General features: G+C 52.3%; 1 protein-coding gene across 1 annotated transcript in view; it reads left to right on the forward strand.

Moving 5' to 3' along the window:
• Positions 1-58: 58 nt before the first annotated feature.
• The window catches only part of GPR26 (G protein-coupled receptor 26), a 27,890-nt gene continuing 14,250 nt past the window's right edge, over positions 59-13,698 (forward strand). The window contains exons 1-2 of the mRNA XM_029917183.1: positions 59-726; positions 10,537-10,650. Coding sequence (XP_029773043.1) covers positions 59-726; positions 10,537-10,650 — 782 coding nt within the window. The remainder of the gene's footprint in view (positions 727-10,536; positions 10,651-13,698) is intronic.

Raw genomic sequence — 13,698 nt, forward strand, 5'->3', positions numbered from 1 at the left:
GGGGGCGCCATGGCGGCGCCGGCTGGCGGGCCCTGAGCACCGCGGCGGGGCGCGCACCATGAACTCGTGGGACGCGGGCCTGGCGGGGCTGCTGGTGGGCACGATGGGCGTCTCGCTGCTGTCCAACGCGCTGGTGCTGCTCTGCCTCCTGCACAGCGCCGACATCCGGCGCCAGGCGCCGGCGCTCTTCACCCTGAACCTCACGTGCGGCAACCTGCTGTGCACCGTGCTCAACATGCCGCTCACGCTGGCCGGCGTCGTGGCGCAGCGGCAGCCGGCCGGCGACCGCCTGTGCCGCCTGGCCGCCTTCCTCGACACCTTCCTGGCCACCAACTCCATGCTCAGCATGGCCGCGCTCAGCATCGACCGCTGGGTGGCCGTGGTCTTCCCGCTGAGCTACCGCGCCAAGATGCGCCTCCGCGACGCCGCGCTCATGGTGGCCTACACGTGGCTGCACGCGCTCGCCTTCCCCGCCGCGGCGCTCGCCCTGTCCTGGCTCGGCTTCCACCAGCTGTACGCGTCGTGCACGCTGTGCAGCCGGCGGCCGGACGAGCGCCTGCGCTTCGCCGTCTTCACGGGCGCCTTCCACGCGCTCAGCTTCCTGCTGTCCTTCGTTGTGCTCTGCTGCACGTACCTCAAGGTGCTCAAGGTGGCTCGCTTCCACTGCAAGCGCATCGACGTGATCACCATGCAGACGCTCGTGCTGCTCGTGGACATCCACCCCAGGTGAGGGGGGGTGGGCAGGGGACTCGGTTCCAAGGGCTCTTCGCGGCAGGAAGGGTGTCCTTGTGTCCCCCCCCCCACCCGCCCCAGCATGCGGCCTCGCTCCCCTTTGCCACTGCTTCTCCCTTCTTTCTTTGAAAACCTGAGGCGGGGCGTGGGGGGGGGTATCAATGCTGCAGGTCTGGAGACAGGTGCCTAGAGCATCCACAAAGCAGGGCTACCAAATCATGGGTGACACCGTGTGTGCAGTTTTTTTGAAGGATCAGAGTAGAAAGCACAGAGTCGGCACTTTGGTGAACTTGTTCTGCACCTTGCATGTGTTTGTAGTTTTCACTTCCGGAAGCCTGCAGAGAAGGCAGTGATCTCTCTTCCCTGCTTGAATCCTTTCAAAGTTTCCATTCAGGCTCGGGGAGTGTGGCCTAGTTGCTTGGAGAGCCCCCCTAGAGCTCTTCCAGAAAGGAAGTGCTGCTCTTCTGGGTCTTTCCTCTCCCTGGGATCGGGGGCCTCTGTCTCCTGATCCCGTGTGTGTCCTCCGGCTGCACCTTCCTCTGTGGGACCTTAAAGGAGCATCTGAAGGGCTCTAAGGGGACTGGAGAGGGGCTCTATTTGCTCTTCTGGGACAGTAGTGTCCTGTGTCTCCCAGCCTTGGAGCCCAGGGACCCCTGCTGAGGGAGCTTGTCACCTGCAAGGCTCCTGGGCCCAAAGCTGCCCACACCACCTCCACTGTCACCTGACCACTGTCTCAGAAAGGCAGATCAGGGTGGGCGGCTCAGGTGCAGCTACTCCCTGGGACCTCCGGCCGTTCTTGGGAGCATCTCGGAGGGAAGGAGGAGACTTAGCTGAGGTGTCCTGACCTCACCTTGGTTTTTCTTATGAGAGCAGGAAACCAAGGAAGGAAATGGCCAGTGGTGTTTCCGATTTCTCTGCTGTCTTAGATCTCATCATCCCAGGGAGGGGCAGCTCCTTCTCTGTTGCCCAGGGTCCTAAATAAGAGGGCTTTGGCTTCCAGATGATGCAGAAAGTGAGGTGGACAGAGAGCTCCTAAGGGGGGTTGCTGGGGACAGTGAAGGAGTTCGGTCCTTAGTGGGTGAATGCCCCTCTCCATCCAAGAAGAAGCAAGCTCATGACTGAGAGGGACAGACTGGAGGTGTCAGTTTGAGCCAGGATTCCTTCAGCGTGAGTTGTTTCTGCCCCTGAGCAATAGAAAGACAAGTCCTTAAACTTCTCTGTGTCTGCACACACCAAGGCATGCACGTATGCATTCGTGGTCCCCCCTCAGAATGGCCCTGCCTCATGACATGCTGGGCCAAAGCTTCTAGCCACAGAATCTTCCTTACAGAATCATTGACAGTGAGTGTGTACATGTGAATGACCAATAGCACTAAGATACCGGGGCGTATGAACCCATGTGTGTAAACATGTGAGCATCACATACACAGTTAGATGTGTTTGTGTATAAACCGCATGCCTAATAGAGGGGTCACCACATGTGCACATGTCCCAGGGGACATGCATGCACCCTGACCACAACAGCCTGGCCTGACACACTGTCTGTGTCTAGTCAGGGCTCAGTCTCACTTAAGGAAATATTCTGCAGCCACAGTTGCAGAGCTGGTGTTCCCTTCCCACTCCCTGGGGTGTGAGGACCTCACTTTAGAAGGTGCATCTCTAGAGGGACGCCTGGGCGGCTTAGTCGGTTAAACATCCAACTCTCGATTTGGGCTCAGGTCATGATCTCACGGTTCAGGGGATCAAGCCCTGTGTTGGGCTCTGTGCGGACAGCGTGGAGCCTGCATGGAGCCTGCTTGAGATGCTCTCTCCCTCTCTCTGCCTCTCCTCGGGTCTCCAAATAAATAAATAACTCAGAATAAGTAAAACTTAAATTTTTTTTAAAAAGGTGCATTCCTAGGACTTGACCAGGGCTGTTTTAGATGCTGTAGGCAATGTTGTTGAACAATATAGATTCCCACAGCAGGCCCCGTAACCATGAGCCTAAAGAGAGGAGGGTCTGAACCAGGAGAGGAATCCTTTCTTATCCAGACCAGTACCAATCCCTTCCCTGCTCTCCATCCGTGTTCAAAAACAGGAGAGGCCGTGGTTCCTTTTTAGTCCATGTAGGCTATAGGGCCATCTCCACTCTTGCACATCTTGCAAATCTGTCACCATTCCAGGCTGCTGCTCTGCTGGCCTCCAGTCCCCTATGCTCTCTCTGATCCCCTCTAGGGGGAACCTTGAACTCTTCTAAGCTCTAAGGTGCTTTCCAAAACTCCTACTTCTGATGCCCTTGGGCCCTGCAGGGCCAATGAGCAGGATTAGTCTGCACTGGGGAAAGGAAGGGATTTGTGGGCAGGGATTGCCTTTGGCCAGTTCAGACGGGCCCCACTGGCTGAGGGCTAATGTGAGGTTATGGCATGGTGGCTGGATGTGAAGGCATTTTCCTCTCAGTGAACCCAGTCTGCCTTCTGTCCCCAGGTCCCCAGAGTGAGAGGGTAAGGGACAGGCCCCAGGGGAGGACACCAGCTTCCCCACAGCTGATCCACAGCTTTCCTTCTTGGCATCTCCAAACTCTTTCTCCCCACAAATGAGAAACTGCGCAGCTTAGCTTGGTCTGATGGAGGGGCTGCATCCAGACCCTTCGAGTCCTGAGTGCAAAGGCTCCAGAAAGCTCAGTTAAGCCTCCTGGGCTGGTTTAGTGCTGACACCAGGGGCACCGGAAGCTAGTCTTCCTTATCTAGACAGCTAGGGCAGCAGGTGGGGGCTCCACTCGCTGGAGGTTTTACTTAACAGCCGCCACACTAATGGCCTCCTGGGACTTAATTAGAAGGGACCCATTTTGAATTCCCTGAAGCCCAGGGTGACATTGGTCAGGAAGCTCCCCGATGGTGCCTGTTCTTCCCACAGACTGTTTAACGCAGCAGTATCGGTCTGGACTTCTTTGTTTCGATACCACCAAAAGGTCAGGGGCCCTCTGTCGTAAATTAAATCTGTCCTTAGAGTCATTCCCCACTTCTGTCTTTCTACGGTGGTTTCTCAAGTTGTGACATTCATCAAGCAATTAGGAATTCCTAATATTTATTATCCACCTGGTCCTCCAATTGCTCAGTTTGCTTGGTTCTGTTCTCCCAAAGCATAGCTCTGGACTAGTTGTAGCCGATCCTGTCCCCCATGCTGCCAGAGACTTGGGCTGTCCTCTGACATGGGACATGGGTGGGGGCTGGGTCACCCAGGCTGCATCCCTTTATCTCCCAGCGCAGCTGAGGGCTGCTGCGCACCTGCACAGGTAGTGATTTCACAGAGTGGAATGTTGGTGATATGTACTTATCCGTGTGGTCAGAATCTACTGACGGTCGGCTAACTGCCCACCCTGGAGGCCATCGGAGTTGTGGCATCAGACTTGCAGGGGCCTGTAGAGATAACCCTACTGTGCCCTTGATTTTACAGGTGAGGAAATTGGGAGACTCAGGCAAGGAAGGTAGGGTACTTGCCTAATTGATCAGACCTAGAATGTGGCTCAAGTCAAAACTTGTGCCCATTTCTGCCCCTAAGATTGATGGGTGGGACAAAAGTGCAAACAGAGGCTCACAAACCATCTATATAAATATTTAGAAGTTCTAAATTAAGCTTACAAACTGTTAAATGAAATATGTTCTATCCTCCTACCTTGACAAGCATACATTTATAACACTTTGCAAGGCTGGGTTCAAATTTAGAATTCTTGAGCTCCTTGGAGTTCAGCCTTGTACAGGGTGGGGAGAGCTGAGCTGGCTCTGAGCACACAGCCCCTGCGTCTCCTCCCCAGCCCTGGCTCTACCCAGTACCGCAAGGAGCCTCCATCCCTCAGGGCCAGGCCAAGCATGTATGTGGCACTGTCCAGTCTCGTGAGGATGGATGGGCCCGGGGAAGATGCTGGCACACACTCTGGCCACAGGGTCAGGGCATCTGGGCAGGGAGTTCTGTCTTCCAGGTACATGGGGCTTGGTCTCCAGCATGGATGCTGTGGGCTCTGTGTGGGCACATGAAATCTTCATTTCATAGGAGGGGAGTAGTTCCCACAATTTCAGGACCCAGGACAGGGCCGCCTCCTGTGAGGTCTGAGGACATGACTTTTCACTCTAGACCCCAAACTCAAGGTCTGCTCACCGTGGTTCAGCCTGTTTCCTTGCCATTTTTTTATGTTTATTTTTGAGAGAGAGAAAGGGGGGGGGGAGAGAAAGAGAAAGAGAGAGAGAGAGAGAGAGAGAGAGAGAGGCAGAATATGAGCAGAGGAGGGGCAGAGAGAGAGAGACAGAATTAGAAGCAGGCTCCAGGACCTGAGCTGTCAGCACAGAAGCCGATGCGGGGCTCAAACTCACAGACCATGAGATCATGACCTGAGCCAAAGTCAGATGCTTAACCGACTGAGCCACCCAGGCGCCCTCCCTTACCCTTTGTTTTATTTTAAACGCCAGAAGACAAATCTGGATCACCCTGGGAGTACTTGGAGCCTGTGCTCAGGACCGACTCCAGTCATCTGGGGACCACTGAGGGCCCAGACCATTGTGTTGGACATGGAAGTGTTTGGGACTGGAAGATTTGGGCTGTGGCTGCCTTTTTTACTCACTTTTCAGATATTCCCACCCTTCTCCATTGCCTTTGCCATTTACTGAAGCCTCCTGGGGAACAGCTCTTTGGCTCCACACGTCAAAATGCTGGAGAGCCCATCTCTTTGTCACAAGGAAGCCCTGTGTCCTGTCACAGTCCTCGGGAACCCCCACACTGATGTACGTGTACATTGGGTAAATTCTCCTGGCCAGGGGAGCCTGGGACCCCTCACCCTATTCACTGCAGATCTGCCCATGAGTCTGAGGACTCCAGCCTCTACCCCTGTGCCCAGGAATATCCGGAGAATGCATTAGTGTGGTGAGATGCAGCTCTGTGATCCAATGGGGGGGGGCAGTGGGATCTGGGAGAGAAACCCCACATCTTAGAGTCAGGAGAACTGGAATGAGTCCCAGTTCTTTCTGTCCCAAACTCCCTGTGGGATCCTGGGCAGGGCATAAACCCTTCTGGCCTTCAGTGTCCTCATCTGCAAATAAAACAATAGCTCACAGGGCTATGAGATTTTAGGAGCTCAGTTTTGCAAAGCTGTGGTGGGGAAGAAACAAGAGCAAGAGCAGATTGATTTTATTATGTTGTTTGGGCGAGCTGCCCTCATACTGTGCTTAACAATGATGATAAGCAAGAGGGTTGCCCTCCTTCTCTTGCCTTCCCCCTGTCCTTCCCTGGAAGTCAGGGGAGCTCCAGGGAGGGAGGATGGATCCGTCCCCTCGCAGGAGTTCAGGGAAGCAGCCGTGTGGCTCCTGACCAGGAGCCCCAGATTGGGCGTCAGTAACCGGGCACTAGCCCTGTCTGCATCTCACTGTCTCGTCAGGGGCAAGTCCCTGTCTTCTCTGAGCTTCCCATTCCCCATCCATGAGCTGGGTTGGGTAGATGAGGGGACTTTCCATGCTGCATGTGACTGTGTGACCGTGGAGTCTAGCCAGTCTGTCTCAGTGCAGAGACATGACTAGGCCCGTGTGGATGCTAACCTAGACACCGCACCCACCGCCAACACCTAAAGCACCCCAGGTTCCTGGAGGCCACAGAGGGCCACCGGGCCGGCATCAGAGTCAGGATCAGCTCAGACCTCCTCTGGCAAGCCTCTAGTTGCAGCTGGTTCTGTCTCTCAGTCTCTCTTTTAAACGGGGCAGAAAGAAAACTTTTGCAGTGGGAGGGAGCCCTGTGGTTTTGGAGTCCAGAGTAGAACGGGACCATGGTAATTGTTCAATAATGGTGTTGAGTGAATAATCATCATGATTAGCATTCACTGAGCGCTTACTCCAAGTCAGGCACCGCCCGAGTACTTTGGGGGTGTTAACCTCGAGAGGAGCCTATGAGACAGGTACTCTTATAACTGTCATTTTAGAGATGAGGAAGCTGATGAACAGAGAGGCTGTGTGACTTGCCTACAGCCACACAGCAGTTAAACGGTGAAGTCTGGATCTGAACCCAGAAGTCTGGCCCTGGTGCCACATGCTTACTACTGCGCTATCAGCGGGCAAGGACTCCCGGGAGTGGAAGGTTTTGTGGCCTTACAGCCCTCGATGAGCCGTCCTTTGTCCTATTAATAGGCTCAAGACTTTTAAGGCTCACTTAAAAAAAATCCATTTTAGAGAGAGATTTCTATTATCATCTCTTTTGAGGAGATCACTTAAAAAAATTGAGCCTTACTTTTCCTAAGATGTATTAGGACATGTATGTGTATATGCACCTAACCTATACTTATCAGGTGCTTTGAGGGTGTTCGATGCTGAGCTCTGAACTGGGGGCACCCACAGAAATAACGTGTCTGCAGAGTGCTGGGTATTTAATTCCTGCTGCTGCACAAAGCTTTGCAGGAACAAATAAAAATTTCCCCATAGATTTTTCAGCAAACAGTGGTGACATTGGGCATTCTAGCCTATACGGTGTCTGCTTTATTCTTCTGGGTCACTGAAATGTGTCTGTTTATCCTTCTGAAGGCCTCCAAAGCTTTTACCAATGTCTGTTTTTAAGTATTCCTCATGTTGTTAAGGTAGGATTATTTGGTGCAGCAGGGAGAGGGGAGACCCTTGGGTCCTCAGCCCTGCAGCAGTGCCCCCATTTCCCGCCCCCCAGGGGGCGCTGGAGGAAGCTCCTTACCTCTCAAGAGCTTGGTAGCTGGTGAGCCATTTCGGTCCCTGATCAGTGGTGGCTCTAGTTATAGCTATTGTGTTAAATGAGGAGCCAGGTTCAGAGAGATTGAGTGACTTGCCCAAGGCCAAACAGCAGTGAGAGCGGGGCTGAGCTAGGACCTCTAACCCAGAGCTCTCTCATTCATTGGGGTTATTCCAAAGCACCTGAAAATGGACAGCGTCGTCAGGGCCACAGATTGGGGGAGGGCCCAGCCCCGGTGCCACCATCAGTTCCTTCGGGGCGCCCTTGATGCGTCATTTACGTGACTTTGGTGCTCGTGTTTTAGAGGATGCCCAGAATGGTCTGCTCCTCTCATGGGGTGGGTGTAGCGTGATGGCTCAGGACATCCAGTCAATGTCCCAGATCTGCAACAGCTCTCGAGTCAATTACGTGAATGTTTTGGGGGAAATACTTCAATATTTAATATGTTTTAATATCGAAACAAACAGGGCTGTGTAACACACTGTGCCCTAGGGTGACCATTGTCCCAGTTTGCGGAGTCCTGATGGGGCTCTCCTAGGATGCAGGACCCTGGGGGCTAGAACCAGGCAAGCCAGGATGAATCCGTTACCTCACTGCACCCAGACCTGCTGGGTGGGGACCTACACTTTCTCTCCACAGCCAGCCATATCATGCACATGTCACAGGAGTCAGAGGACGTTGGTAGAAGAATCTGCTGAGACCCAGGTATAAGTGGAAAGTGAGGAGATTAAGACTGACTGTTGCAGGGTGGCCTCAGGCAAAGTCCCCCCAAGTCGTCCTGTCCCTTCAGCTGTATTCTTTAGATTTTCTGGATGAGATGATGCCTTGGTGCCTCCCTGGGGTTATGTGATGACCCCAACTACTTGGGAGGTGACACTCAAGGCTCCAGAGTCAGATGGCCTGGGTTCAGATCCTGCCATACCCTAGGGCGACCAGCTGTCCTGGTTTGTCCTAGGAGGGGGGATTCTCAGACATGGGACTTTTCGTTTTAAAACTGGGACAGTCCAGGGGCACCTGGGTGGCTCAGTTGGTTGAGTGTCTGACTCTGGATTTTTGCTTAGGTCATGATCCCGAGGTCATGGGATAGAGCCCCATGTTGGGCTCTGTGCTAAGCGTGGAGCCTGCTTGGGATTCTCTCTCTCTCTTCCCCTCCCCCACACTCGTGTGCATATTTGTGCACACTTTCTCTTTCTCTCTCTCTAAAATTTCATTAATCAATCAATGTATCAATCAATTAATTTAAAAAACTGGGACAGTCCCATGCAAAGCATCCAGGATGTAAGGGCATGAATTAAAGACTCAGGGAACATAGGTTGTTACTAATATTAGTTGTTAGATATTAGTAATGTAACTTAATAGTCGTCGTTTTTCAGCCAGTGTGAAACCTCTTATGTACCAAACCAAACTCTAGTTCCCAACTCTCTGTTCTGAGTCCAGGAGAAACAACCCTGCAAGAATCTCAAGGGCCTTCAATCCAGTCTAAGGTGAAATTGTCCACCTGTGATCAGAAGCAGGCTGAAGCAGGGTTTTGATTCCGTGTTAAAATGACAGCCGTGCTGGAGGCCGGGGGAGGCCGCCCTAGTGTTAACGCTGCTGGGGAATCCAGCTCAGGCACATTCTCTCTGCTCCTTGCGTTCCTTGGATACACCGGCTTCACTGTGGAGCCAGGTCCCTGCCGCATGGGCCTCATTCTGCCGGGTTATGTCCACTCCCTGGGCAGCTCTGTCCATGGTCTTCTCCTTGTTCATTTTGGGGTGATGTGATTTATCTTAAAAAGGAACAATAGGAACACAGTTCCCCGTGGAGTGGCAAGGGATGGAGCATGCGAACCCCTGTGGCTGGGCTTGCCTTTCTGGCCCTCTGTGGGTGTAATGGACGGCTCACTGTAGCTCATAAGTTAGCCCGTGGCTGCAGGAAATGGGTGATGCACACCACTTCTCTCAGCTGGCGTGAGATGTCAGCTCTCGAAAGGTCCTAGCGCAAGGGGAGTCAGGACTAGGGTGCGGTTGGAGGCAGAGGCAGCAGGCTCCTGATTCCATCCTCAACGCCGTGTTCCTTATTTTACAGAGACTTGACAGTCTCTTGGCTTCACTGAAGGAATCAAGTGACTTCTCCTTCAGGGAGCCCGTAAGGTAGTGTCTGTCGCTCCAGGCAAGGCTGGGGCTCTGGATGAAAGACACAGGGCTGAAGACATGGAGGAAAGGAAGCCACGTGCCACACTGCATGCAGAGTCTAGGTCACCCCAGGTAGAAAGGACCAGCTTTGAGAAACATGGATGAGGGTTCAAATCCTGTCTCCACTTAGTGGCTTACAAGCAAATCATTTGGCTTCACTGCGTCCGTGTTCTTCATTGCAAAACAGGGCAGGTAAAACACATCTGGAAGGATCCATTTTGGTAAAGACAAGAATTAGAAGATATTGGGAGGTGACCCTCAAGGCTCCAGAGTCAGATGGCCTGGGTTCAGATCCTGCCATACCCTAGGGCGACCAACTGTCCTGGTTTGTCCTAGGAGGGGGGATTCTCAGACGTGGGACTTTCCGTTTTAAAATGGGTCAGTGGCTCAGTCAGTTAAGCGTCTGACTTTGGCTCAGGTCATGATCTCATGATTTGTGGGTTTGAGCCCCACGTCAGGCTCTGTACTGACAGCTCAAAGCCTGGAGCCTGCTTTAAATTCTGTTTCTCTCTCTCTCTCTCTGCCCCTCCCCTCATGGCACTCTGTCCCTCTCCCTCTTTCAAAACTAAATAAACATTAAAAAATAAAAAATTATAGATATTACTTAGAGAATATGGATTCTGGTGCTGGTGTATTGCAAGTGATAGGTGAATTTCATGAGTAATAATAAAGAGAGTTTATTTGCACATGGGCACTGTGCTAATTCCTTTATGTGCTTTCTGCATTGAAAGCATCTCATACATCTGTGTGTTTTTTTGAATTTAATTCTCAAAAGAACCCTTGGTGGCATTTTATTATATTACTATGAACTTTAGGCTTAGCAATGTTATGCCGGTGTCCAAGGTCATGCGCCCACGGCCAGGACTTGACCTCAGGTCTGTCTGGCTCCTGTCTGAGTTCCTAAGTCATCTCTCCCCTCGTGCAGTGTTCGGGAACGCTGTCTGGAGGAGCAGAAGAGGAGGCGGCAGCGCGCCACCAAGAAGATCAGCACCTTCATAGGGACCTTCCTCGTGTGCTTTGCACCCTACGTGATCACCAGGTGAGCCTGACCCGTGGGCCTCGCGCTCTGGCGGGCCAAGCAGGGCCCGCGTGACCCGGAGCAGTCACCCGCCTCCGTCAGACACGTGTTTCCCGAGAGTGTGCTGGAGGCGGCACACTTGACAGGTTTGGTGAAAAGGAGGGCACACACTTTTCCTCTTCAGCCTCCCATTGTCTTGAATTTGACTCAGACCCAAAGGGGATGGTGAAAGGCCCTCCCCCTGATTCCCAGTTCACATCACCTAATGCTTTAGCCTCGGCTCCGGCCCCGAGAGGCCTGAAAGGAAAGGAAAGGGGAGAATGGATGGAGGAAAATGCCCTGCCCTGGTCAGGCGCCCTGAGCACAGTGTGGCCCAGCCCCCAGCATCCTCGGCCTGGACACCCTGGTCAACAGCAGGGGCCACGTGCCGTGTGCACAGGGAACTGGGAGCCTGCTCTGCATCCAGCCAGGTGGGCGCACCTGCGCTGCCATGTGGGGGATCTCCTGCTGCTGGAATGCAGGCATTGTGAGCTGGTCACCTCCTCTCCCATCCACCGGCCCCCGCTGCTGCCAAGGTGCCACACTCTGGCCTCAGAGCTGCGTGTACCCAAAGCCAGCCTGCCTGAGCTGCAGACTTTCCTTCTTATGCTCTGGCCGGGGTGGGGGAAGAGTATCATTCAATCAGTTTGCACACTGGAGGGGGGAAAAAAAAATAACCATGACTCTGTATCCAAAATGGCTTAACTATTTGAGAAGTTGACAATAAAAAGAGGATTTTGATGTTTGATTAGGAAGTGGATGTTGAGCCTGGGAAGCAGGCTCTGTGCAGGTGTGTGTGTGGGTGTGTGGTTGTGAGAGAGATGGAAAGAGAGGCCCCCACAATAGCCAGGTCTCCCCATATCTCCCATCTGTACTTACGCTGAGCTGACATCTGGCTCCCTGTGCTGCTGTCTGCCTTCTTTGGCCCAAGAGAGCATCTGCCCCCTCCTCTCAAGGGTCCTGCCAACTTGCAGACAGCGAGCGTGCCCCCCGCCCCAACGCAGCCCCCATCTTCTCTTCCCTCAGAATGTCTTTCACTGTCTTTTCACAGATGCTTCCTCTGGGGTAAATCTCGCTTCGAACTTAGGACCTAGGACCATCCGTAGGTCTCTGGATAGATCTGATCTGGGCAGAGCAGAGCCATCAATTCTTCCTTCTAGAACCGTCCACTAGACCTCACACTACTGCCATTTTGTGTGGAATTCCCTGTGTGGCGGGGCCACTCTGGGCATCGTAGGATGTTAGCAGCACTGTGTCTTCTCCCCGCTACCCCCCACTACTCCCCGCTGCTCCCCAGTTTCAAAACTAGAAGAGTCTTCAGACACCCTGGTGGAGAGCCCTTGGTCTAGACGCTCCACATCCAGCCAGGACCGCAGAGCCTGCATAGACCCGGTTTCCCAGACACGAAGCCCAGGCCGTAACAGAGGCAGGAGGGTTTCAGTTGCTGTCCGAGGGCGGGGCCACAGCACGGTTACCAGCGTGGGCTCCGGAATGTGCCCACTGGGTTCAAACCATAGCTCTACTCCTTCCTGCTGTGTGACCTTGGGCTAGTGGTATCACCTCTCTGAGCCTCTGGTCTCATCAAAGTGAGCAGTGCCTGCCTTTTAGGGTTGTTTTGAGGATTGAAGGGCTGAGTGTCGGGGGCTGTGAGCAGCACAGACCTGGCATGGGTGACATCTGTGGTTGGCACTCCCTTCCTCACCCTGTAGCCCCTCCCCCTCCTCAGGCCGTCCTGGGACTGGCTGGTGAGTGCAGTGAGGCCCCAGCGAGGAGAGAGGCATCTGGAGGGGAGGGCGGGCAGATGCCCCTCCTCTTAGACCCCACAGGAAAGGGGACCTGTGGGCTAATGACGGGAACTTGAACCCTCTGAGGAGAATAGGTAATGTGGCTCCAACTTTAAACTATTGGATTTTTCTCTGGCTTAATCTCATTTCCCAACAAAATTTTCCTTTTTTCTGATTATAGCTCAGTTCCTCTAATGGTGCCCAGAAAATAACGTTTCACTCAAATTGACGGTAGACTCACAATGCAATATGCTCTCTCCAAATGGATTTGATGCATTTGGGGTTTTTAAAAATATTCGCAGAACCGTTCATCTTTGATGGGGACGAATGGCAACTTACTAAGGGGGAAGAGCTATGCCCAGAAAACCTCATAAATACAAAAATGGCTCTGGCAAAGCCTCCCCTGTCTCGCCTTTCTTTCTTTTTTGAGAAGATGGTAAATTTTTGATTTTATTTATTTATTGAAGTTTAAGTAACATACCGTGCTGTGTTAGTTTCTTGTGTATAATGATTCAACTGTTCTGTACATTACTCAGTGCTCATCACAAGTGAACTCCTGATTCCCTTTATCTGTTTCACCCATCCCCCCACCTGCCTCCCCTCTGCCCACCACCACTTTGTTCTCTGTACTTAAGCATCTGGGTGTTTTGGTCTGTCTCATTTTTTCTTTGTTCCTCCTTTCATTTTGTTATTTAAATTCTACACATCAGTGAAATCATGCAGTATTTTTCTCATTGGCTTATTTCGCTCAGCATAATGCCCTCTAGATCCATCCACGTTGTTGTAAAGGGCAAGATTTCATTCCTTTTTATAGTTGAGTGATATTCCATTGTGCATATGTATACACCACCTCTTTATCTATTCATCAGTCGATGGACACTTGGGCTGCTTCCTTATCTTAACTATTGTACATAATGCTGCTACAAACCAGTGTTCATATATCTTTCCAAATTGGTGTTTTTGTTTTCTTGGGGTAAATGCCCAGTGGTGAGATTACTGGACCAAATGGTACTTCTCTTTTAATATTTTGAGGAACCTCCATACTGTTTTCCACAGCGGCTGTGCCAAGCCTTTTTCCTCCTTTTTCTCCTCATTCTCACCAACACTTGTTGTTTCTGGTCATTTTGATTTTATCTAATCTGACAGGTGTGAGGTGATATCTCATTGTGATTTTGATTTGCATTTCCCTGATGAGTGATGCTGAGCATTTCCTCACGTGTCTATTGGCCTTCTGTGTGTCTTCTTC

Source organism: Suricata suricatta, chromosome 2 (genome assembly GCF_006229205.1).
Source record: "Suricata suricatta isolate VVHF042 chromosome 2, meerkat_22Aug2017_6uvM2_HiC, whole genome shotgun sequence".
Taxonomy (NCBI): Eukaryota; Metazoa; Chordata; class Mammalia; order Carnivora; family Herpestidae; genus Suricata; species Suricata suricatta.